General features: G+C 41.5%; 1 protein-coding gene across 1 annotated transcript in view; it reads right to left on the bottom strand.

Annotated features, from left to right (window-relative positions):
- The window catches only part of Rasgrf2 (Ras protein specific guanine nucleotide releasing factor 2), a 213,167-nt gene that overhangs the window by 141,608 nt on the left and 47,309 nt on the right, over positions 1 to 24,250 (bottom strand). The window contains exon 2 of the mRNA XM_032897050.1: positions 3,280 to 3,386. Coding sequence (XP_032752941.1) covers positions 3,280 to 3,386 — 107 coding nt within the window. The remainder of the gene's footprint in view (positions 1 to 3,279; positions 3,387 to 24,250) is intronic.

The raw sequence follows: 24,250 nt of genomic DNA, 5'->3' as shown, positions 1-24,250 counted from the left end.
CAGTAGTCTTGTGTGGTATCTACAGGAGGATTTACAACTCAGAAAAGAACAAGCCTTCTGCTAAAACAGTTACTGATTAGTCAAAAGCTCCAAGTTTTGGAAAGAGAAATCAATAAAGCTTTAACTATTGTCGGCTTTAAAGTTTTCCATTGAAAGTCAGCAATGCCAAATTAATGTCACTAGATTGCCCACTAAAAGTGAAATGTTTAACCAACCAACCCCAACTCGTTACTTGAGTTTCATGCGCAATGTCAAGGAACAAAATGGCTAATGAGTCTCTCTCTGTAGCCACCTCATTAGATTTCTGGCGTTGTTTGTACAAATAAAAAGGGCATTTTTTGGAGACTCTGGGTTATTACTCCTTGATTTAGAAAATAAATATTTCAGAATCACTTCAGTTCAAATAGGCAAATATAAGATCCCAAGTATAAAGCAGTCAGATTCAAAAGAGGCATCAAAGATCTTAGTCTCTGGGACTAAATCAAAGCAAAGCAAGAATAACAGAAGGATCAAAGCACCAAGGGGAAAAGAGATCAGCTATTAAGCAGATCTTGAAATCTCAAAGAGAAAAAGATATTTCCATTCTGCCATGTAAAATATTTAAGTGGTTTCTCAAGTGTGCCTCCGAATAGAATCATACATGCCTTAGATTTCATCACATCTCAGTCACAACCAGTTACTGACCACATCCACACCTATAACAAAATCTTACCACAGTGTTACAAAACAAACAAAACTTCCTCTTCTGAAATCCATCCCTCTTTAACGAAATTCCCACTGCACTACATTTGCCAAAATCTTCGCTTGGTAAAGCCATTTGTGGTATTCAGTGGTCCCTGCTCTTCTGGAATGGAAAATAAGGTCAAATACACATGTTTCAAGTTACATACTTCACTTTAATGCTCAGGTAGAAAGGAATAGACGTAGCCACCAAGACTCTGAGTGCAAACGGCCCCAGGGCTCTACCTTGCCAGCTTGATGCATCTTTCGCCTTTGAAGACCTGACCTTCTTTCTCTAGCAAGTCATTCTGCATTAGCCCAACTATGGAACTCAGACAGCAAGCACTGCAGCAATGAGCAGTGTACCCCCCATATCACAGAGCAATGAGCAGTGTCCCCCCCCTATATCACAGAGCAATGAGCAGTGTACCCCCCATATCACAGAGCAATGAGCAGTGTACCCCCTATATCACAGGACAATGAGCAGTGTGACTGCCCCCACACACATTATAGACCTGTCCCTGAGGACTAGCATTTGTTACCATCTGCATCTCAGAGAACTGCTTAGAAGATGAGAAATGAAAAGAACTGAAGTATTTTGTAATTACCTTTTCCTTTCAACCCTAACATTACTCTATTTTCATCTTTGAAGGGGTGCAGGGAACTAAGCAAAGAAAGAAGATAAGGAAGAGAAGAACAATTTGGATCCCAGATTAAAGGTTGTGAAGTCTGACAGACCCATGTGGTGCTGCAGCTTAACGACCTAGTGTTAGATCTCACCCAATCAGTTTGACTTCCTGTTTTCTCATTTGTCAAGTTGGGCTGATGGTACCTGACTAAGTTACTGCAAATAATATAAAAGGTAAGTGTGCAAAGCACTTAGCTTCGCAAAGTGGTCCTTATAAAGTAGGGAGGCCAGGAAGTTTCCAGAAAGAAAGGGAAGCAAGAAATTATTGAGGACTGATTCTTTGTTTTGTTTCTATTAAACCAACCTGGAGGTTCCTGATCACCTGTTAAAAAAATTAGCTAATGCATTTCATTTAACAATGAATGCAGCCCCCAATCCTCCTCTTGTGGCTCAAGGTCCACATAAGTACCTGCTCGGGTAGCAGAAACCACACAGAAAATAACTTGAGTTGCTAAGTATCTGTATGCAGTGCATACACAATGAGGTGTGGCAGAGTTTCGAGTACGAATATTGAGGAATGACCCACCGGTCCCAGTGGCTTAGGGGAAGTGGGAGAGAGGCAACAGGTGTGTGGGGAAGGGGGAGGCTTGTCGGATGCACTAGTAGAAGATGCTCCATGACTGAGTTTTGCTTTGAAATATCAGAACGATGAGATGAGGACCTGAGCATGAAGGTGAAATGAAAACACCTGTGCAGAACAGTTTCCTGTGAACTTGTCACAAGCTAGAGTCATCTGGGAAGAGGGGAGCTCAACTGAGGAAAAGTTTGACCCATAGGCAAGTGCGTAGTACGTTTTCTTGATTGATGGGCGATGTTAGAGGGTCCAAGTCACTGTAGGCAGTATCACTTCAGTATTAGTGGTCTTCAGAGTGATAAGAGAGCAGGCTGAACAAGCCATGGTAGGCAAGCTGGTCAGCAATGTCCCCCATGGTCTCTGCATCAGCTCCTGCCACCAGGTTCCTGCCACCAGGTTCCTGCCTCCAGGTTCCTGCCTCCAGGTTCCTGCCACCAGGTTCCTGCCTCCAGGTTCCTGCCTCCAGGTTCCTGCCTCCAGGTTCCTGCCCCCTGCCACCAGGTTCCTCCCTCGAGTTACTTCCCTGACTTTCCTTGATGACAGATTTGAGCTATAAGATAAAATAAATAACCCTTTCCTCCCTGGGTCATTTTGGTCAGAGTTTTTAAACAAAGCAGTAGAAACTGTAACTAGACAGCATCCCCAGCTGGGGAGAAGACGTACAAAAAGCAGCAAGCACACACAGACAAAGGAACCGGGCTTGAATCAAGTGATCAAAAGTGTGTCTGCCTCACCCTCTCCACCATCAGATTTCTCACTCCTATCTAATAGACATGGAGGGGTGTTTACAGTCCTGGTATTACTTAGAAGAAAATAAGAAAATGGTTTGTTAACTACCGTTTTCAACAATGCAACTGCACAGGTAGGGGTGAGGGCCAGGAGTTACAAAGGGGGGAGCCACTGGGTCCATAACCAGCTCTGTCACTCCTCGCTGTGTGACCTTATCCATGTGAACTAACCTTCCAGGCCTCTCCTTCCCTATGTGCAGAACAGGAAGCGTAAACTCTCTCTTGGAGGGTCCAAGTCCACTTCTGGGAGAGGTGGTCACACATTTAATACGTTTCCTAATTGAAAAGCACTTAGTGCTTAGGATGTAGGAAGAAATCCATGTCTACTGCCAGCAACTGTTATTGTTTATGTCTGGTACTTTGTCTTTAACTGTAACAGAGCCATGGTTAAGTACAAACAACCACTTCACACGTGATACTAGGAAGTACCAAGGTGAGACCACGGTGACTAGATCCTCCAGGAGTGGCAGCCATGATGAACCCCATCCAAAGCTGGACCTGACCCGTACCTGGCTTGGTGAATGGCCTCCATCCACTCTTTCCCTGCTTGCTCCTCCTCACAGCGCAGCTCCAGTGGTTTCTGACCTTCGTGACCAAAAAGGACAGTGAAGTAATACTGCAAAGAAAAAGAAGCACAAAAGGGTTATAGCTTTTACTTTTCAAAAGCAGAAACATAATAACCCAGTATTTGCCCACGAGAGGTATAAACTTGCAAAATCTACCAGCATGATGTAAGTCGTATTTCAAAATGTAATAGCATGCCTGGTCCAGCCAGAAATGTCTTTGCACCCTGGCTGTGACAACAAGCGTTTTAACACCCCCTCAGTAGCACGCAGCCCACAGCCCTACTGCACTGCATATTTTTATTTAAGAACAAAAAGAACATTGCACCAATTTGCCAATGAAGAATAAAAAGTTAAAACCAACATGAAGACGGTTCCAGAAGTTTTCGTTGCAGAGCGTGTGTTAAAGCAGTAGGGACCAGAAATCTACTCCATTGAGCCAGCTGATTCTATTACCTAACCTGTGCTATATCCAGACTCCATTCTGGAAAATGCTATGATTATAACTGCATCTAACTGCTGCTTTTGCCTCTTCTGCAGCCATAGCAAGCGGCATCAGCTTATACCCCATGTCACAGACAAATACATTTATCATGGGCAAGAAAGGGAATTGCCATCCTGGTGGTAAGACACAATCAGAATCTCTTTCTGATTAGTGTAATCTAATTTCTTGTTGGATAGAAGAACAAAAAGAAAGAAAGAAAGAAAGAAAGAAAGAAAGAAAGAAAGAAAGAAAGAAAGAAGGAAGGAAGGAAGGAATTAAGGAAAGAAGAAAGAAAGAAAGAAAAAAGAAAGAAAAAAGAAAGAAAAAGGAAAGAAAGAAGAAAGAGAAAAGAAAGAAATGGTTTTATCAGGATTAAAATTATTTGTTCCATTTGAACTTTATTTATAATCACCCCAAGCTGGAAACAGTGCAAATATCCTCTCATGAGTGAGTAAATAGACAAATTCTGGTGCACCTTCCCAAGGGAACACTACTCATCAGTTAAAAAGGAACAATTCTTGATAAAGTCAACAACTTGAATGCTTCTCAAAAGTACCGCATAGCACTAAGAAGTCAGCCTCAAAGGGCTACATTCTGGAGGTCTAGAGAACCAACACAGGGATTCAGATCTCTCATTGCTCTTGCAAGAAGGTCTGATTCCCTTCCCAGCACCCATGCCAGGCTATCTGTAACCTGCCTGCCACTCCAGACCCTTTCCTCCCCAACTTACTTTTTGGTCACAGTGTTTCACTGCAGCCATAGAAACCCTGACTAAGACATTTCTTCAGCAACAGGGCCTTACCATCAGGTTGTGGAGAGCAACCAATAACCTTGACAATTGTGTCTTCCAGATACAACAGAGTTGATGACTATGGGAGTATGCATGGAAGCCGTACAGGTTAAGGTGCCCCAGCACTGAGAAGAAAGAGGGAAGCCAAAGTCTCACCCGTAGCCAGAATGCCTTTTGCATCTGATACTCCTGACACAATCCATTTTCTCTAATAAGATGTCACTGTGTATGTCAAGCACTCGCCAGGGCAGGCCTTGTGCCCAAGGTAGCTGGCCAACATGAACAAACTCCATGGGGTGTTTTTTGTTTTGTTTTGTTTTGTTTTGGGCATGTTTTGTCTTATTGGCTTTTTTGATTTCCGTCTTAGGGTTTTGTTTGTTTGTTGAAACAGAGAACATGAAGTTGGGTAGGTAGAGAGGTAGAGAGTCCTGGGAGGAGTTGGGAGAGGAAAAGAATATGATCAATGCCTATTTAAAAAAAAAAGTTTTCCTTTTGTTTTTAATTAAAAATAAAATCCTAACCCAGAACCCAGTGATCAGGGCAGATTTTCCTTCCTGTGTTGATGCTGCCAATGCTGCTGGCGTAGGCAGTGAGCTCCTCAGCCAGAGTTCCTCCCTGTCACTCTGCAGCCTCAGCTACCGCAGATTAGCAACAATACCGCTCCAAGGCATCCCACCCTCGGGGATGGGATGTTCCAGCCTGGAGCCTGATTCTGATCTCAGTCCATTCTTCAAACGCTGCCCAAGGTTCTGTCCCACAGAGTTTCAGGTCCTGGCTATTCTGCCGGTGGTGGAGTTTCTAGATGTAATACTTTGGTTTTGCACAGCAGAAGGTATTGCGGTACACTTTTTAACCATCGATGTTTTTGTGATTGTCTACACCATTTTAGTTTTTATGCCATTTCATACTTCACTGACGTTTGTAGAAGAGGCAGACAAGAACGTTTTGATCATGATTTCTAGTGTATGAACGTTCTATACTTTCCTAAGGTTAACTACCCAAAACAAAACAAAACTAGCAAACAAACAAAGATTACATCCATGCTTCTAAAAAGGAGCCACGTGAGAGGGAGAGCAAGCAAGCGTCTGCCGAGGATGAGGGGCAGGGCAGGGGACGGGAACTGCCAGGGTGCAGAGAGATTTTACTGTTTGCTTGTTTACTTGACTAGTGGGCTTTCTTTCTCCAGCAGCTTCGAGTTGACTGAAAACGTTATCAGAAGGCAGAAGAGCTTCCCATCTTGTCCATGTGGGGATGTGCATAGCATTGCGTGTTGTTCTTATCGGCCTAGTTCACATTAGGGGAGCTCTTTGTGCTGTAGGTGTTGGATTTTGACAAATGCACCATATTGCCTACTTACTATTACAGTGTTTTCTTTTGGATGAAAATGGTCTGGGGTTAGTGCTGATGGTCTTACAGGCTTGTAAATAAACTCAAAGCAATTGAATTGTAAAACGGCCAATGTTCGGGTAGGATTTCTATTTCTGTTTGTTTTTGTTTTTTCTTTTTAATGAGCAAAATTGCAGCAAAAACAAAGGAGGGAGACACACAGATTCGGAGATTTGGATTTACCAGTTTCTAGTTACTCTCATCCAATCACAACATCTTTCCCCAAGGTTTTCGAGCTCGAATAAGCCGGTTTGCTTTTTGATCTGTCATTTACTGACAGCCACTGATGGAGCTGATGCTGTTAGGGATCCTTTGAAGGCTAAAAAGCTAACCCAACCTGCCCTTAAAACTGGTCTTCAAGCCCTCAGGCAAACGTAGCCTTTCAAACTATTCTCTTAGCTGCAGAGCCTCCCCCTGACCTGGATTCCTGATTGTACCGACCCCGCTGGCAATGCTGCTGACTGTGGCAGCTGCTGTGGGTGTTTCCTGTCTTTCGAACCCATCCTTTTCCTTCCCCTTTATCACTGGCTACTCGTTTCTACGATATTTGCCTGCACAGTTGAGGTATTGAGAGAGTAACGGACATACTTGGGGTCATGAATTCCAAACTATACATCAGACACTCTAATATGGGTCTACGTAGAAACCCAAGCTAGAACACGGAGCATTGCCTTTGCCAAGATTTGGCAAAAGACAAACAACCGCTGTGAGGGAGAAGCTAGAGAAAAGTTTTAGTGGTTAAGACCGCCTACTCCTCCTCAGTTTGGTTTCCATGAATGCTCGCAACTGTCCAAAACTACAGTTCCAGGAGAATCTGATGCTTTTGATCTCCATAGGCAATTATACACATACACACAAAGAGAGGAGGGAAGGATTGAGGGGGGGAGGGAGAGAGAGAGAGAGAGAGAGAGAGAGAGAGAGAGAGAGAGAGCACTAAAATTGAAAATAAATATTCAGAAAGAATGCCCTCATTGTGCAGACACAAGTTTGAAGCCCTTATAAGACCATCAGGAAAACTTAAGAAGAAAATATTGTATCTCCTTCAATGACCAGGAGATAGGACATCAGTTTAAGCAAAAGAAAGAAGGGATGAGACAGAAGGATAAAAGGGACAGATGGTGGAAGAAAGGGAGAAAGGCCGGGAGGGAGAGAGAAAGGCTGCTTAACCAAATAGATAAACGAGCTTGGAGGGGCAGAGACCTCCAATGCTAACTCACCTGAGAGGTTACATGCTTCCAAAGCCCTTTCCATGGTGCCACTAAAGCTCCAAGCAACAGATGCTGTCCATAATGGAATGTGGGAATTATGCAATAATGGCTTCCCAATATTCTTGAATGCTATGATGTGATGTCTTTAACTTAGGTTCAGCTGCTGCCTCAGAACAGCAAGCAGAAACCAGACCCATATGACCAGGAGCGGCACAGAACAACCTGTCCAACCCAGAAGGGAGACAATCAAAAATTTGTTTGACCCTTGCCCACTTAAGGTCATAGAGAGGTGACATGGGAAGCCACCAGATTTTAGGCAATTTGAGATTTTTTTCCCCAGGAAACTGTGTGTGCTGAGGTCCACCCTACATCTCCTTCGGAATGAGAGCAGACCATTCTCCTGGCTTCAGACTTGCGAGGGGGCTCCCAGCAGGTGACTAACACAAGTTCTGGTGTTTTCTTTCCAAGTTGATGTCTGGCCAGTTTAGACTCTCAAAGCCTGGGAGCTGCAAGTCAGGGTGTTGAAAGAAAAACACTCATTTGGAGAGCGCACTCCCAACAAAAGAAAAGAAAAAGGCTGATGAGCACTTTCTCCTAGAAATTGGCCACATCTTAGTGTGCTAACTGAGCTTGCCTGGGAACCAGCTAGATCAGACCAGACATACCAGCGCCTGTTGCACAAAGAGGTCCAAGTCCTGCATGATGCCAAGGACCCCAAAGGATGATCACAGGATCCAGGTTCACTGTGAGATTTAGAAGCATTTCCTGCTTCTGCATGGGCATCCACTGCTGTGGAACCCAAGGGGCCATCCCTAAAGACAATGCTTTAACACCTGGCTATACCCAGAGGAAGCCATGGTGGGCTCCACTTAGGAAAGCCACAGTAGTGGGTAGAGAAGCATAAGACAGAACCACCAGGGACTGAGGCACAGCAGGTGCCTGTCCGTGTGCTTTCAGTTTCAGCCTGTAATGGGGCAGCTTTTCCTTCACACTGGGCCCTCTGAGGCCATGATCCTAATCACCAGCACAGACTGTCTGGGAGGAAAATGTGACTGGAGAACTCTGTGTGATATTAGAACAGTCAGGAAGTGTGCTGGACATAGCCAGGACCCTATCTTGGGGCCCGGCAAAGCTGCTCTAGAAGAGAGAAAAAACCAGCTCTGTCATCCACCTCCCACCATGGCACATCTCATCCAATTGACAGCCATCTTTTTTTAAAAACTAAAACCATCCGTTCAAAGATCTTATTAACCTCCAGTATTGGAGATGGACTTGAGTCTAATTTTACCAAACAGAAAAACAAAATATTGACTCGATTACTCCTCAGGTTCTCTGTGCATGCCATTGAGGACTGAGGACTCTGGATCATGCCTGGGGAAAAAAACCCATTACACTTCCCCATGGACAGTCCTGCATCCTGCAAAGAACAGCCGTGCCTGGATCTTGAACTCTGTCACAGGCAGAGGATGGAATGCCATAAACTCAGGGGAGAAATCTGATGAAAGGCCTCCGAGCAGGAGCAGCATTGGATTTAACCTTAGATCTAATATAAGCCCACTGAAATTTAAGAGAAAGGGAATGGATAGACAGTTAAGAACAAGTTAGTGGCTCAAAGAACAATCTTCTAAGGGTTGGTGATTATTTGGCTCTGTCTAAAGTCAATGCCCAAGCGAGGAGAAGCACTCAGTGCCCTGACCTGGTCTAGCTAAGGATTGTATGGTGCCTCCTCGACTGTTGCTGCTAGGGAGCCCAATTAAACAGCACCTTTAAAGACAGCCAGGCAATCCCATTAGCGGAGTATGTACAAAGGTTAAGGCATGGTACAGGCACAGAAATGATGTGAAGAGCAGGGAAGTGCAGCTTCCACTTCCCAAAGTTAGCTTAGATCAAACACTGCCTCTGCATGTGCCTGCGTGCAGATGGTCTGAGCCTATAGTCACAGTGCTCAAAGGCTGAGGTAGGAAGATCTTGAATTTGAGGCCAACATGGGCTGTGTAATGAGTTCAAGGCCAGCCTGAGCTACACAGGCCAGATAGATAGATAGATAGATAGATAGATAGATAGATAGATAGATAGATAGATAATTAGATAGATAGATAGATAGATAGATAGATAGATAGATAGATAGATAGATAGATAGATAGATAGATAGATAGATGGGTGGGTGGATGGATGTATGGACAGGGAGAGGAAGAGGAGGGAGAACTAAGGGCTAGTGATATAATATAGTGGTAGAATGCTTGATTTGCTAAATAATTCAATCCCCAGCACTGCTAGAAAAGAAGGAAGGAAGGAAGGAAGGAAGGAAGGAAGGAAGGAAGGAAGGAAGGAAGGAAGGATGTTCATTTTCTGTGTGTCATCAGGCCTCTCTAAGAGCTACATCTCAGACCTGGTACACCATGGGTGTCAACATTAGCAGCAGACCCCCCGGTAGTATGCTGTGAGCAATATTCCTCTCCAGCAATTTCAAAGAGACATTTCAAAACCCTGATTACAGGAAAAGGACAAACTAATAGCTCTATGGTCTTGTTCACATCCTGAAACATGTACAAGTCATGGAATTTTCTTTCTTCTGACTGAACTTTCTTGACACATATAACTGAAATGTCAGCTCTCCTCCTAGAATTTATCCTTGATGCCTCTGATCCAAAAGATTCACTCCCTCCTCTAGGTGCCAATATTTCTGGGAACCTTCTTCTCTCATAGGCCTGTAGAGCTGTCCACTGATGTGCCTCATCCTTGCCAACCTAGACCCCTTCTTCTCTGAAGCTACCACTGTGGTGTGTGCATGCACGCACACCCACACCTACTACCTCAACACACACACACACACACACACACACACACACACACACACACACACGCAAATCCTATAGTCAGTGAAGAAATACAAAGCATAACTAATGCCCTTGATTTAGACAGCCATCTACAGTGATCAGTTGCATTACTATATAGTCACAGAATTTTAACCAACCGTGACTTTAAGGGAAAAGATACTGTAAGCTATCAAACAGCATTAGGAAGGTTGAGAACTATTGCTCTATGTTGGCCAGGCTGGCCTCAAACTCATGAGATCATCCTGCCCCTGCATCATGAGTGCTGGGATTAAAAATATGTCACCACTCTAGCTATTTAATCCTTTCTAAAAACTATACACACACCTACATGATATTGTTTATCCATAGGAAATAAATGGTTCTCAGGTAAATAATGATGTTCAAGTTAAGATGAAAAATAAACTGTAAGATTTCTTTAAGATGTACGGGAGGCTTCTTTAAAACTCAAGCTTCTTTATGCACATTGTCACACCATTGTCCCCTGGTCCACAGCTTTGTCTCTGAGGTTCCAGATACCCACAATAGTCTGAAAACACTAAATGAAAAAAAAATCCATAAATAAGTTATTCGCCTGTGTTAAACTGCTTGCCATTCTGAGCTCTGTGAGGTCATCGTGCATGGTCCAGCCTCCCACCAGGATGTGAGTCATGGTCCAGGCTCAGACCCCCCATATACAACCCGCCTACCTACTGGTTACTCAGGAGCCCTTGGATTGTCAGATAGACTGTTGTGTCTCCAGAGTGCTTGGTGACTTATTATTAATTGATTCAGCAAAGTACAGAAGTAGAAAGGACGGCGACTTGAAATGCCAAAGAGAAGCTAGCGAAAGTGTTGACAAGGAAAAAAAATCATTTGCTGAGTTTGCTAAGGTCTGTGATCAGTCCCACACTGGGCCTACTGTGCAAGCATTATAGTTAACTCTGTACTGGAGAAAGCACACTCTTTGGAGTTCACTGCAGCCATGGTTTCAGACATCCACCAGAGGTGTTGAAATGTAGGTCCTCATTACAAATTTATATCTGGATGATAATGTGAGTTTTCAGGTACTACACATGGTACTTCCATTTCTCAGTCTATCTAAGCCAAAGTTTAGATAACATACAGGTAATGCCAGTCTTCTCTGAAGCCACTGGCCCCTCCAGGGAAGGGTAATCAAGATCTGAAAGGAACATACAGCACTGTGGCCCTCACCTATTCTGTCAGGCTGCTGGGCCTCTAGGTCACAGCCTAGAGGAAAAAGAAATGGTTGCCTACACGACTCCCTTGGGCCTGGCTTATCTGAACATATGTGGGCCTACTGACCCATTACAAAGTAACTGAAGTCTTAGGTAGAGGCTAAACCCAGGGATTCCAACATGTCAGGTCTGACCACTGTCTTCAGTGAATGTAAGGGTGAGAAGACCAGGAAGGATTTTGATTAAATGGATTAAATGGCCATTCTGCAAAGATGATAGTTAAGTGTTTTTGTCTATCTTCATGATACTGATATGAATTAGGGGTTTAAACAGAAGAATTAGGCCAGGGAGCAAGAATAAGAACAAATCTTAAAAAGCCTTGGTCAAATCTGGTTGGCCATTATCTTGGTTGCATTCTATGACATGGCCCCTGGAAAAGTCCTCATCAGCAAGGAAACGCCTGTTTCCATGAAGCAATTGCTCCTCCTTAGGAGTGACATTATCAAGGTTGGTTATGGTGGTTCAAATAAGAGTGGCTCATATGTTTGAATGATTAGTCACCGGGAAGTAGAATTATCTGAAGTGATTAGAAGGATTAAGAGATGTGATCTTAGCTAAAGTAGGTGTGACCTTGTTTGGAGGAGCATGTCACTGGGAGTGGGCTTTGAAGTTTCAAACACCCACACCAAATTCAACCCCTCTCTGCCTCTAGGTCAGGATGTAGCTCTCAGCTACTTCAGCACCCTATCTGCCTGCTTTCATACTCCCTGCCATGAAGATAATGGACTAAGCTCCTGAGACTGTAGGGAAGCCAGAAACACATTTGAACGTAGCTGCCAGCTGGGTTATATTTTGAGATATCTGAAGGTTAAAGTCATCAGAGTCAATGTAGGTAAAGGGGAAATTGCTCAGCTTCATCAGCATAGCAAATATTAAAAGACAGATTTCATTTTATTTTACAAGTAGTTACAAGGAGGAGGAAATGAAAACAGAGATGAGGTCTTACATCAAAATAAGAGCACGCTGATCCTTTATGAGTTGCCTTAATCATGGTAACCTTTCACAGCAATAGAATAGTGACTGAGACAGTGGTCCTTCTGCTAGGCTCTGTTGCTCCTGGAATCCATGATGATTGCAGGTTTAGAACAATGATAGCATTTTCAGGAGGGTTGGGAATAGGACATTGAAACGTTAACAGTTGAGCTCCTTCTATAGCTCTTATCTTTGTGTCTTCCACTCTGGAGGGGGTGAGTAGGTTAGGTGTCCTCAAAGGTCCTCATTCGATATTAGCGTACCCATGTGTAGAACTGAGTGGGGGTCTGACCCAAAGAAACAGATAATGATGAAGGCAAAGAGGGTTGCTGTGTATCGCACTTTTAGTTATGTTGTGAACCCAAACGAGGAGCCAGTTTCAACAAAGGCAATTTCCAAGTGTTTGTCATAACAGTACCATAGCCATGCTCTGAAACATGGTGAAGCCCTTGGCCCTCTTAGGCACTGGAGTCTGGAATTTGGACAACCCCATTCAGTGGCCCTTCCTAACCCAGGACATGTATTTCTTTCCAGCAGCTCTGTAGATTGCTATGACCATTCACTCAGTCAGAGAGCCTCTGTGTTTTCAGGATGTGGGGATGTGTGCAGAGCTCAGTGGGCAGCAATTCTCTAGCTGAGCTTCAGAATCAGTAATAAAGGGTCAGAGTGCTCTTATTTTGATGTAAGACCTCATCTCTGTTTTCATTTCCTCCTCCTTGTAACTACTTGTAAAATAAAATGGAATCTGTCTTTTAATATTTGCTATGCTGATGAAGTGGAGTGAGTTCCCCTTTACCTACATTGACTCTGATGACTTTAACCTTTGCATATCTCAAAACATAACCCAGCTGGCAGCTACGTTCAAATGTGTTTCTGGCATATCTGTCCCTTCCTAGTATCCTGTCCTGCTTGTTAAAATCACATATATCTCACTTTACACCTGATCAGTTGCTACCATGAAAGACTGAATATAAGCAAGATGAGAGAAGATGAGCTAAAAGTCACACTGAGGCTCCATTTAGAGGAGGAAATCTCAGTCTTACTGTCACACAGACAATCAAGATGCACTTGCAAGGACCTTCTCTGCCTATCACATGCAGTGACAATTGCTCAGGCTGGAATGGAAGATGAAAGGCTTTGGGATTTTACCCTTGACCCAACTCTGCTGACATCTAGGATAAAAAAAAAATCATTCTTGTGTTTCAGTGTGTGCTTCCTTAATCCAGAATCATTTTGTATCTTTATTAGAGTCGCATCACATGGACACTTTTAGCACCAAAGAAAATTCTTAATGGATCAAAAATAAATTTTTCCATCCAAGTTACAGCCACCATCTTTTCCACATTACTTTCTTTGGTGAAGCTGTGTGTGTGTGTGTGTGTGTGTGTGTGTGTGTGTGTGTGTGTGTGTGTGTGTGTGTGTGTGTGTGTGTGTTGAGCAAATATCAAATTATTCAACTTTTCACCAAATCATAGTAAAACTTAACCTGTTCTGACATATTAAGAAGTAGATAGGATCTTTAAAAGTGACTAGTCCTCAAAACTGAATTGATCCATTCATGAGTTAATGGACTGATGGGTTATTAAGTTTGCTCAATAGTATGTCTGTGATTAAAATGGCACCTTGGATCAGTCTTCTGGACATGACCCCTAAGTCATGTGATGACTTAAGCCATAGTGGGACTCAATCAGGCAAGATTCTCACCAGATTCACTTCCTGTCCTGTGCTTACAACTTGGGACCTCCTGATTTTCATAAACCCTTACTGAACTGTTATCCAATGTGTGGGACTCAATCATAGAAACAGGAAATATGCCTTGAGATTTAAGAGTTGTTTTTTATGAAAGGTGTAACCAAGCTTTATAGCTTGGACCGAACCCAGAATGTTTGTATTTAACTATCCCTAGGCCTAGGCCTGAAAGCTTCTAGTGTCCATACAGTCTAATCTTCTGCAAGCTCCAACATTGAAGGTTTCAGCTTCCAACCTCTATCTGCTAACCCAGGCCTAGAATGTTTCAGCCTCTAAGACTTACTGCTGAATACATTCACTCTTTCTAGCTCTTTCTAAACTCTGGCTGGCTTGTTCCACTCAGGTATGCTGACTCAAATTCTTCTCTAAGCTGAATGATTCAAATTGGCTTCTCTCAACTTCTGATTGAATTGCTCTGCTTAGAAAAACTGCCTCTGAACTCTATGGACTAAAACTAACTGTACTGACTACATGAACAGAACAGAATGGAACTGCACCAAAATCAACTGAACTCAACTGCATTCAACTGAAGTGTACCAAACTCAACTGAACTCTAATCTCTCACTGTGCTGGTCTTAAGTAGCCTCTTTGTCCTGACTGTTCCCATGAGAGTTGGGCGTATCCTAATTCTGGATCATTCTGTCAAATCTTTCTGTGATTCATCATTCTGTCTGCCCCTCAATTAGATGTCATTGTTTGGAATAAAACATGTATGTTAAAGTCATGTCTATATTCCAGCAAGTGGACTTAAAGGTGTGTACTAAGGCATGTCTATATTCTATTAGGATCACACAGATCTAGATCTTTAGATGTGGTCCCTTGCTAGAGTAACCATGTTGTGGAATTAAAATTATTCTACAGAGGGCTAGAGAGATGGCTCAGTGGTTAAGATCACTGACTGCTCTTCCAGAGGTCCTGAGCTCAATTCCCAGCAACCACATGGTGGCTCATGACCTTCTGTAATGGGATCTGATGCCCTCTTCTGGTGTGTCTGAAGAGAGCTACAGTGAACTTACATACATTAAATAAATAAATAAATAAATAAATAAATAAATAAATAAATAAATAAATACACTCTTCTACAGTCTTGTGTAAGGCTGCTTAGGAAAGATCTCTGTGATGCTAAGGGTTTCTCTTTATCTTTATTATTCATTTCTTTCAGAAAGACCAAAAGTGAGCTTGGTCTATGAAAGTATGCATTGAGTGAAGAAAAATTCACATTTCACTCAATTTACTATCATATAAATATTGGCACAGAGAAACTCTCCTTGACTGAGGAAGAATGGGCTCTTAGCCTACTGAAATGTGTAGAAAGAAAAATGCCAAGTTCAGTGGCTTAGGTCATCATCTTGGACTTCCATGTTTGTTAAATTCAATAAAAGTGCCTGTCTTTCTCTTCTACTACTCCAGATAGAGACAAATGTAGTTGAAGATAAATAACAGTTGATCTGTGTGGTGGCTTTCACCCATCCCCAACATCCTCATTGATTTCTTTAGAAAGAGACATCTGGTCAACCTCAGAGCCACTGATGGAACAGACTGTAAATTTAGTCACCATTGTCACTTTTCTCCAACATTATAACAACTGAACTGTCTTTAGTTTGAAGCCCATAGGAGCCTGAATTCTTCTGTGTTGCTCCAGGATCTCTAGTCTCACTGGTCTAATGAGGGAGATCACCAAGATCACCAAATACATTCACTTCTTGATGTTATTATTTCAACTTTTAGTTTCATTTTTTATTTTCCAACAACATTCTCAGTTGTTTGGTGGGACCAAGTACAATAAGAACATATGCTGTTAACACCTGTAGTAGTCAGTACCACTGAGCAGAGGGACAACTAAGCAAGTGTTGCTGAAAACATATGTGAGGTACTGTGTCAACTAAGTACTATCATGATGCCAAGAAAAATGGGCAAGATAAATTGGATTATGGAACAGGCTCCAGGCCTGGTCTCTAGCTGTGTGACTTAAAGTTGGAGATTTGAAAGGCCTTTCTGAAAACTGAGTGACTTGAGAAGTAGACTATCTTCTTATTTCTGATACATTTCTTTATTGAGGGGTGCTACACATACCCCTATATGCATATAGAAGCCAGAGGACAACTTTCAGGAGTTTGTTCTCTTCTTCCATCATGTGACCCCAGGAATCAAACTCAGATCATTGGGGTTAGTGGCAAGCACCCTTATCCACTGAGCTATCTAACTGCCCTAGCTCTCTCTCCATTTCTAAGCACAGGTTGTTAGAAATGGATCCCTGACCTTGAAAAACAAAACCTGACACCTCTATGAACCCTTATTACCAAAATTCTTCAGTGACCAAAACATAATTTAGATTTGTATTCTCAAGGTTTATAATAGTGTGTGTATTGAAATGCAAAAATAATATATAAAAAAATAATGGCTAGACCATAGTTCTGTCTTTCATTTTTAATACTTCAGTTTTTACTATATAATGCCTTCCCAAACAGAAATAAAGAAAATCCAAGTCTAAATAAAGAAGTACTGTCTGTTCTTTTTTAATGCATATGCACGTGTGCCAAGGTACATATATGTGTAAGCGCCTGGGTGTATGTATGTGTTCTACTAATGTGTAGGTATATATAGAGACCAGAAAAGGACATTGGATGCCCTGGCACTCGAGTTATAGGTGATTGTAAATTGCCTAATATTTGTGCTGGGAAAAGAACTCAGGTGTATGCTGGGAAGAGAACCTGGGTGTGTGCTGGGAACTGAACCCAGGCTCCCTGCAAGACCAGCGAATGCTTTTAAGCACTGAGCCATAGTCTCTCAAGCTGCACAGGTAGGCAACAAACTTTATAGTCTGCCTGGTTTAAGTTGTAAATCATTGGGAAACATCACAACACTAAAGATTTCTAACCAGAATTTTAATTTGTTAAATTACAAAAATTACAGAAAGACCGCTATAAAACAAACAGATAATGTGAAAGAATTAATTTTTAAAATATGTGTAAGACATGTAAGGCCCTGGGATTGATCCCTAGCCAAAAGAGGAAGGACAGGAAGAAAAGGAAAATGAGGAAAAGGAAAAGAGGCAGGGAAATTGAAGAAAGGGAAGGAAGGAGGGAGGGAGAGAAAGGCTGAGAAAGAGTGCATTTGTAGGTTGAGAAAATTTCACCAAATTACAACTTTTTCAAACTAAAACTTGTAGTCGAACAATGCCATAAGTTGGTTGAAATAAGAGTGTTATGATCTTTGTGAAAGAGTCTCTATTTGTAGCACAGACTATAAAATACTTTTATTTTCTTCAGGGTTCTATACCAATGAAATAACTAAAAATGGACTTGAGGATTTATAGACACAACCATTCCCATTACCATTCACACTAAAAATGTCCAATGATTGCGACAAATGGAGGAAACTCGGAGGCTTTTAAACAGTGATTACATTGGTAATTGTACTCCCAGTTTTCTCTCAGGATAGAGCCTGATGTTACTTAAGCCAGCCTTGATCACCTGAGCTCAAGAGATTTTTCTGCCTCAGCCTTTCCAGCATCTGGAACTAAAACCAAACACCATCATGCCCAACCTCTATAGGATTTTGAGAATTCTCCTAAAAATATAACCTATTTTAAACAAGCTTAAAGCCCGTTTGTGAAAGGGGGCATTTGCACATTTTAGTTCTTGCCCACCACAGGCAGATAAACTTTACATATGATTTTTTTTCTTTTGTTAACTTGAGTATTTCTTATTTACATTTCGAGTGTTATTCCCTTTCCCGGTTTACGGGCCAACATCCCCCTAACCCTTCCCTCTCCCCTTCTTTATGGGTGTTCCCCTCCACATCCTCCCCCCATTACAGCCCTCCCCCCAACAATCACGTTCACTGGGGGTTCAGTCTTAGCAGGACCCAGGGCTTCCCCTTCCACTGGTGCTCTTACTAGGATATTCAATGCTACCTATGAGGTCAGAATCCAGGGTCAGTCCACGTATAGTCTTTAGGAAGTGGCTTAGTCCCTGGAAGCTCTAGTTGCTTGGCATTGTTGTTCATATGGGATCTCAAGCCCCTTCAAGATCTTCCAGTTCTTTCTCTGATTCCTTCAACAGGGGTCCTGTTCTCAGTTCAGTGGATTGCTGCTGGCATTCGCCTCTGTATTTGCTGTATTCTGGCTGTGTCTCTCAGGAGAGATCTACATCCGGCTCCTGTCTGCCTGCACTTCTTTGCTTCATCCATCTTGTCTAATTGGGTGGCTGTATATGTATGGGCCACCTGTGGAGCAGGCTCTGAATGGGTGTTCCTTCTGTCTCTATTTTAATCTTTGCCTCTCTATTCCCTGCCAAGGGTATTCTTGTTCCCCTTTTGAAGAAGGAGTGAAGCATTCACATTTTGATCATCCGTCTTGAGTTTCATGTGTTCTAGGCATCTAGGGTAATTCAAGCATTTGGGCTAATAAGCCACTTATCAATAAGTGCATACCATGTGTGTTTTTCTGTGATTGGGTTACCTCACTCAGGATGATATTTTCCAGTTCCAACCATTTGCCTACGAATTTCATAAAGTCATTGTTTTTGATAGCTGAGTAATAGTCCATTGTAGATGTACCACATTTTCTGTATCCATTCCTCTGTTGAAGGGCATCTGGGTTCTTTCCAGCTTCTGGCTATTATAAATAAGGCTGCTATGAACATAGTGGAGCACGTGTCTTTTTTATATGTTGGGGCATCTTTTTGGGTATATCATAAGAGAGGTATAGCTGGATCCTCAGGCAGTTCAATGTCCAATTTTCTGAGGAACCTCCAGACTGATTTCAGAATGGTTGTACCAGTCTGCAATCCCACCAACAAGGGAGGCGTGTTCCTCTTTCTCCACATCCTTGCCAGCATTTGCTATCACCTGAGTTTGTGTGTGGGTTCATTTCTGGGTCTTCAATTCTGTTCCATTGGTCTATCTGTCTGTCTCTGTACCAATACCATGCAGTTTTTATCACTATTGCTCTGTAATACTGCTTGAGTTCAGGGAGAGTGATTTCCCCCTGAAGTCCTTTTATTGTTGAGGATAGTTTTAGCTATCCTGGGTTTTTTGTTATTCCAGATGAATTTGCAAATTGTTCTGTCTAACTCTTTGAAGAAATGGATTGGTATTTTGATGGGGATTACATTGAATCTGTAGATCGCTTTTGGTAAAATGGCCATTTTTACTATATTAATCCTACCAATCCATGAGCATGAGAGATCTTTCCATCTTCTGAGGTCTTCTTCAATTTCTTTCTTCAGAGTCTTGAAGTTCTTATTGTAAAGATCTTTTTACTTGCTTGGTTAAAGTCACCCCAGGTACTTTATATTATTTGGGTCTATTATGAAGGGTGTCGTTTCCCTAATTTCTTTCTCGGCTTGTTTCTCTTTTGTGTAGAGGAAGGCTACTGATTTATTTGAGTTAATTTTATACCCAGCCACTTTGCTGAAGTTGTTTATCAGCTTTAGTAGTTCTCTGGTGGAACTTTTGGGATCACTTAAATATACTATCATATCATCTGCAAATAGTGATATTTTGACTTCTTCTTTTCAGATCTGTATCCCCTTGACCTCCTTTTGTTGTCTGATTGCTCTGGCTAGAACTTCAAGAACTATATTGAATAAATAGGGAGAGAGTGGGCAGCCTTGTCTAGTCCCTGATTTTAGTGGGATTGCTTCAAGTTTCTCTCCATTTAGTTTAATGTCAGCAACTGGTTTGCTGTATATGGCTTTTTACTATGTTTAGGTATGGGCCTTGAATTCCTATTCTTTCCAGGACTTTTATCATGAAGGGGTGTTGAATTTTGTCAAATGCTTTCTCAGCATCTAATGAAATGATCATGTGGTTTTGTTCTTTCAGTTTGTTTATATAATGGATCACGTTGATGGTTTTCCATTATATTAAACCATCCTGCATGCCTGGGATGAAGCCTACTTGATCATGGTGGATGATTGTTTTGATGTGCTCTTGGATTCAGTTTGCCAGAATTTTATTGAGTATTTTTGCGTTCGATATTCATAAGGGAAATTGGTCTGAAGTTCTCTTTCTTTGTTGGGTCTTTGTGTGGTTTAGGTATAAGAGTAATTGTGGCTTCATAGAAGGAATTTGGTAGTGCTCCATCTGTTTCAATTTTGTGGAATAGTTTGGATAATATTGGTATGAGGTCTTCTATGAAGGTCTGATAGAATTCTGCACTAAACCCGTCTGGACCTGGGCTCTTTTTGGTTAGGAGACCTTTAATGACTGCTTCTATTTCCTTAGGAGTTATGGGGTTGTTTAACTGGTTTATCTGTTCCTGATTTAACTTCGGTACCTGGTATCTGTCTAGGAAATCGTCCATTTCCTGCAGATTTTCAAGTTTTGTTGAATATAGGCTTTTATAGTAAGATCTGATGATTTTTTGAATTTCCTCTGAATCTGTAGTTATATCTCCCTTTTCATTTCTGATTTTGTTAAATTGGACACACCTCTGTGTCCTTTTCGTTAGTCTGGCTAAGGGTTTATCTATCTTGTTGATTTTCTCAAAGAACCAACTTTTGGTTCTGTTGATTCTTTCTATGGTCCTTTTTTGTTTCTACTTGGTTGATTTCAGCTCTGTGTTTGATTATTTCCTGCCTTCTACTCCTCCTGGGTGTATTTGCTTCTTTTTGTTCTAGAGCTTTTAGGTGTGCTGTCAAGCTGCTGACATATGCTCTTTCCTGTTTCTTTCTGCACATATGAGTTTTCCTCTTAGCACAGCTTTCATTGTGTCCCATAAGTTTGGGTATGTTGTTCCTTCATTTTCATTAAATTCTAAAAAGTCTTTAATTTCTTTTTTTATTTCTTCTTGACCAGGTTATCGTTGAGTAGAGCATTGTTCAACTTCCACGTATATGTGGGCATTCTTCCCTTTTTGTTATTGAAGACCAGCTTTAGGCCATGGTGGTCTGATAGCATGCATGGGATTATTTCTATCTTTCTGTACCTGTTGAGGCCCGTTTTTTGACCAATTATATGGTCAATTTTGGAGAAAGTACCATGAGGAGCTGAGAAGAATGTATATCCTTTTGCTTTAGGATAGAATGTTCTATAAATATCTGTTAAGTCCATTTGGCTCACGACTTCTCTTAGTCTGTCTACGTCTCTGTTTAATTTCTGTTTCCATGATCTGTCCATTGATGAGAGTGGGGTGTTGAAGTCTCCTACTATTATTGTGTGAGGTGCAATATGTGTTTTGAGCTTTAGTAAGGTTTCTTTTACGTATGTAGGTGCCCTTGTATTTGGGACATAGATATTTAGGATTGAGAGTTCATCTTGGTGGATTTTTCCTTTGATGAATATGAAGTGTCCTTCCTTATCTTTTTTGATGACTTTTAGTTGAAAATTGACTTTATTTGATATTAGAATGGCTACTCCAGCTTGTTTCTTCCGACCATTTGCTTGGAAAGTTGATTTCCAGCCTTTCACTCTGAGGTAGTGTCTGTCTTTGTCTCTGAGGTGTGTTTACTGTAGGCAGCAGAATGCAGGGTCCTTGTTGCGTATCCAGTTTGTTAATCTATGTCTTTTTATTGGGGAGTTGAGGCCATTGATGTTGAGAGATATTAAGGAATAGTGATTATTGCTTCCTGTTATATTCATATTTGGATATGAGGTTATGTTTGTGTGCTTTTCTTCTCTTTGTTTTTTTGCCAAGACGATTAGTTTCTTGCTTCTTCTAGGGTATAGCTTGCCTCCTTATGTTGGGTTTTACCATTTATTATCCTTTGTAGTGCTGGATTTGCAGAAAGATATTGTGTAAATTTGGTTTTGTCATGGAATATCTTGGTTTCTCCATCTATGTTAATTGAGAGTTTTGCAGGATACAGTAACCTGGACTGGCATTTGTGTTCTCTTAGGGTCTGTATGACATCTGTCCAGGATCTTCTGGCTTTCATAGTTTCTGGCGAAAAGTCTGGTGTGATTTTGATAGGTCTGCCTTTATATGTTACTTGACCTTTTTCCCTTACTGATTTTAATATTCTTTCTTTATTTTGTGCGTTTGGTGTTTTGACTATTATGTGATGGGAGGAGTTTCTTTTCTGGTCCAATCTATTTGGAGTTCTGTAGGCTTCTTGTATGCTTATGGGTATCTCTTTCTTTCGGTTAGGGAAGTTTTCTTCTATGATTTTGTTGAAGATATTTACTGGTCCTTTGAGCTGGGAGTCTTCACTCTCTTCTATACCTATTATCCTTAGGTTTGATCTTCTGATTGAGTCCTGGACTTCCTGTATGTTTTGGACCAGTAGCTTTTTCCGCTTTACATTATCTTTGACAGTTGAGTCGATGATTTCTATGGAATCTTCTGCTCCTGAGATTCTCTCTTCTATCTCTTGTATTCTGTTGGTGAAGCTTGTATCTATGGGTCCTTGTCTCTTCTTTTGGTTTTCTATATCCAGGATTGTTTCCATGTGTTCTTTCTTGATTGCTTCTATTTCCATTTTTAATTCCTTCAACTGTTTGATTGTGTTTTCCTGGAATTCTTTCAGGGACTTTTGTGATTCCTTTCTTTACATATGATTTTAAGCATTTGAAGAACAAACAGCACCATAAGGAGTGATGTAAACAGTGAGGAGTGGTTGGGACACAAGTGATCGACAACTGAACCATAGCCTACATCTATCATAGCAGTAAGCAAATGGAGGAAGACAAAGTGGACAAAATCAAATGTTATAACACAGAGCATAGAACTTTCCATGGACAAAGTTCCACTAGAACTTAGGCAGATGCCAATTAGAACATCGCCACGTTTGCCTATTGTATTGGGTACCACAAAAACAGCTTTATAATATTCCATGGAAACACATGGTAGGAAAGGAACACTACCAGTGAAAAGGCATTGATAAAGCCAGCAGAGAAGTATCACATAGCAATACTGATTTTTTTTCATGAGTCCTTGGGGTCAGTAATGGCTAAGTGGGTGTTATCTACTGCAGAACAATTATAAATGTAAGCACATACAGCATTTGTATAACATAACGTGTATGATACATGTATAACTGAGGTGATATATGTAACTGACAACAAAAATGAAAGGGAGATTTGAGTTTTGAAAGAACAGAACTGTAAATGAGATTAATGCCCATACACTCTTTGCATGAGGGTATGCCACAGTTTAGGTGGGTGGCACAGAAATAAGTCATGCACAAAGTCATAGTTTTACTTGTTTGTAGAGTAACTGCAGACAGGATTTAAAGTATCATCATAATAGAAATTACAGGAGAGCATGAGAGATGGAAGGCACAGGGAAGACGCAGCAAATTCTGCATGCAACCGTTGGCTCACACTTCACTAGGCCTTGAACTGTGTGTGCAAACTCTAAGACGCACGGCAGGAAACAACTCCAGAGAGATGAAAATCATAAGACTGCAGCTGCCCATGAGCGAGAAGGCAGCCTGCACATTGCACTGACCACGTACACTGTTTGCTGGAATTAAAAGAAATTGTCTTTAAAGGAAAGCAATAGCATTCAGTCTAGCTAAAACCTCTAATAAGTTCAATACACACCAACAAGTTATTGACCATACAGCCAACAATAAATAGGACAAAAACTCAACGTGAAACTATGGTAATGAGAAAATATGACCCAGATGTTAGAACTAGTAGACAGAGCTTCCACCTATTAAAAATACATGCATAGAAAAGAGAAACTGGTATAACTGATTCATAGATGGGGAAATAGAAATAATTTTATGAGACCAAGTGGGAAGATTGTTTTTATATTTATTTGTTCCTTGTTTTGTTTCCTGGGGTTGTTGGAGAGAGTCTTGAGATAAGGTCTCTCTATGTAGTCATCTAATCTAGCCTAGAATTCTCCAATCACTGCTTCTGTCTCCTGAGTGCTAGGATTACAGATGTGTATGCCACATGCCCATCTACACGTGAAAATTTTAAACTTAAAAACAGAACATCTGAGGTGGAAATCTACCTGAAGCACTCTCACAGCTCAGAAAGCTTTTCCAAGGAAGAGTGAATGAAGCAACCCTTCTACAAGGAAGGCAGCTGATCAGGTTCAGGCAGGCTTGCACCTCGTCAGGGCTCTGTCTGCATTGACATTGTGGGTATTAGTCTGCACACATCACAGTGCTATTGGCTAGACCATCCTTGGTAAGAAGAAATCTGTCTGTAGTGCAATCAAGTGCCCTCCACCTTTGTTACCATGGTCTCTGTTCCCATTCCCGTTTATGTTAGCACTAGGGTAGTCAACCATCCCTAGCAACAGTAGCAGTTTGCCTAAGTTGTGCTATGCATCGTAAACTACCCAACACAAT

Source organism: Rattus rattus, chromosome 3 (genome assembly GCF_011064425.1).
Source record: "Rattus rattus isolate New Zealand chromosome 3, Rrattus_CSIRO_v1, whole genome shotgun sequence".
In the NCBI taxonomy this organism is placed as follows: Eukaryota; Metazoa; Chordata; class Mammalia; order Rodentia; family Muridae; genus Rattus; species Rattus rattus.
The sequence above is the reverse complement of the archived record's forward strand: the minus strand, read 5'-3'. Positions and strand labels throughout refer to the sequence as shown.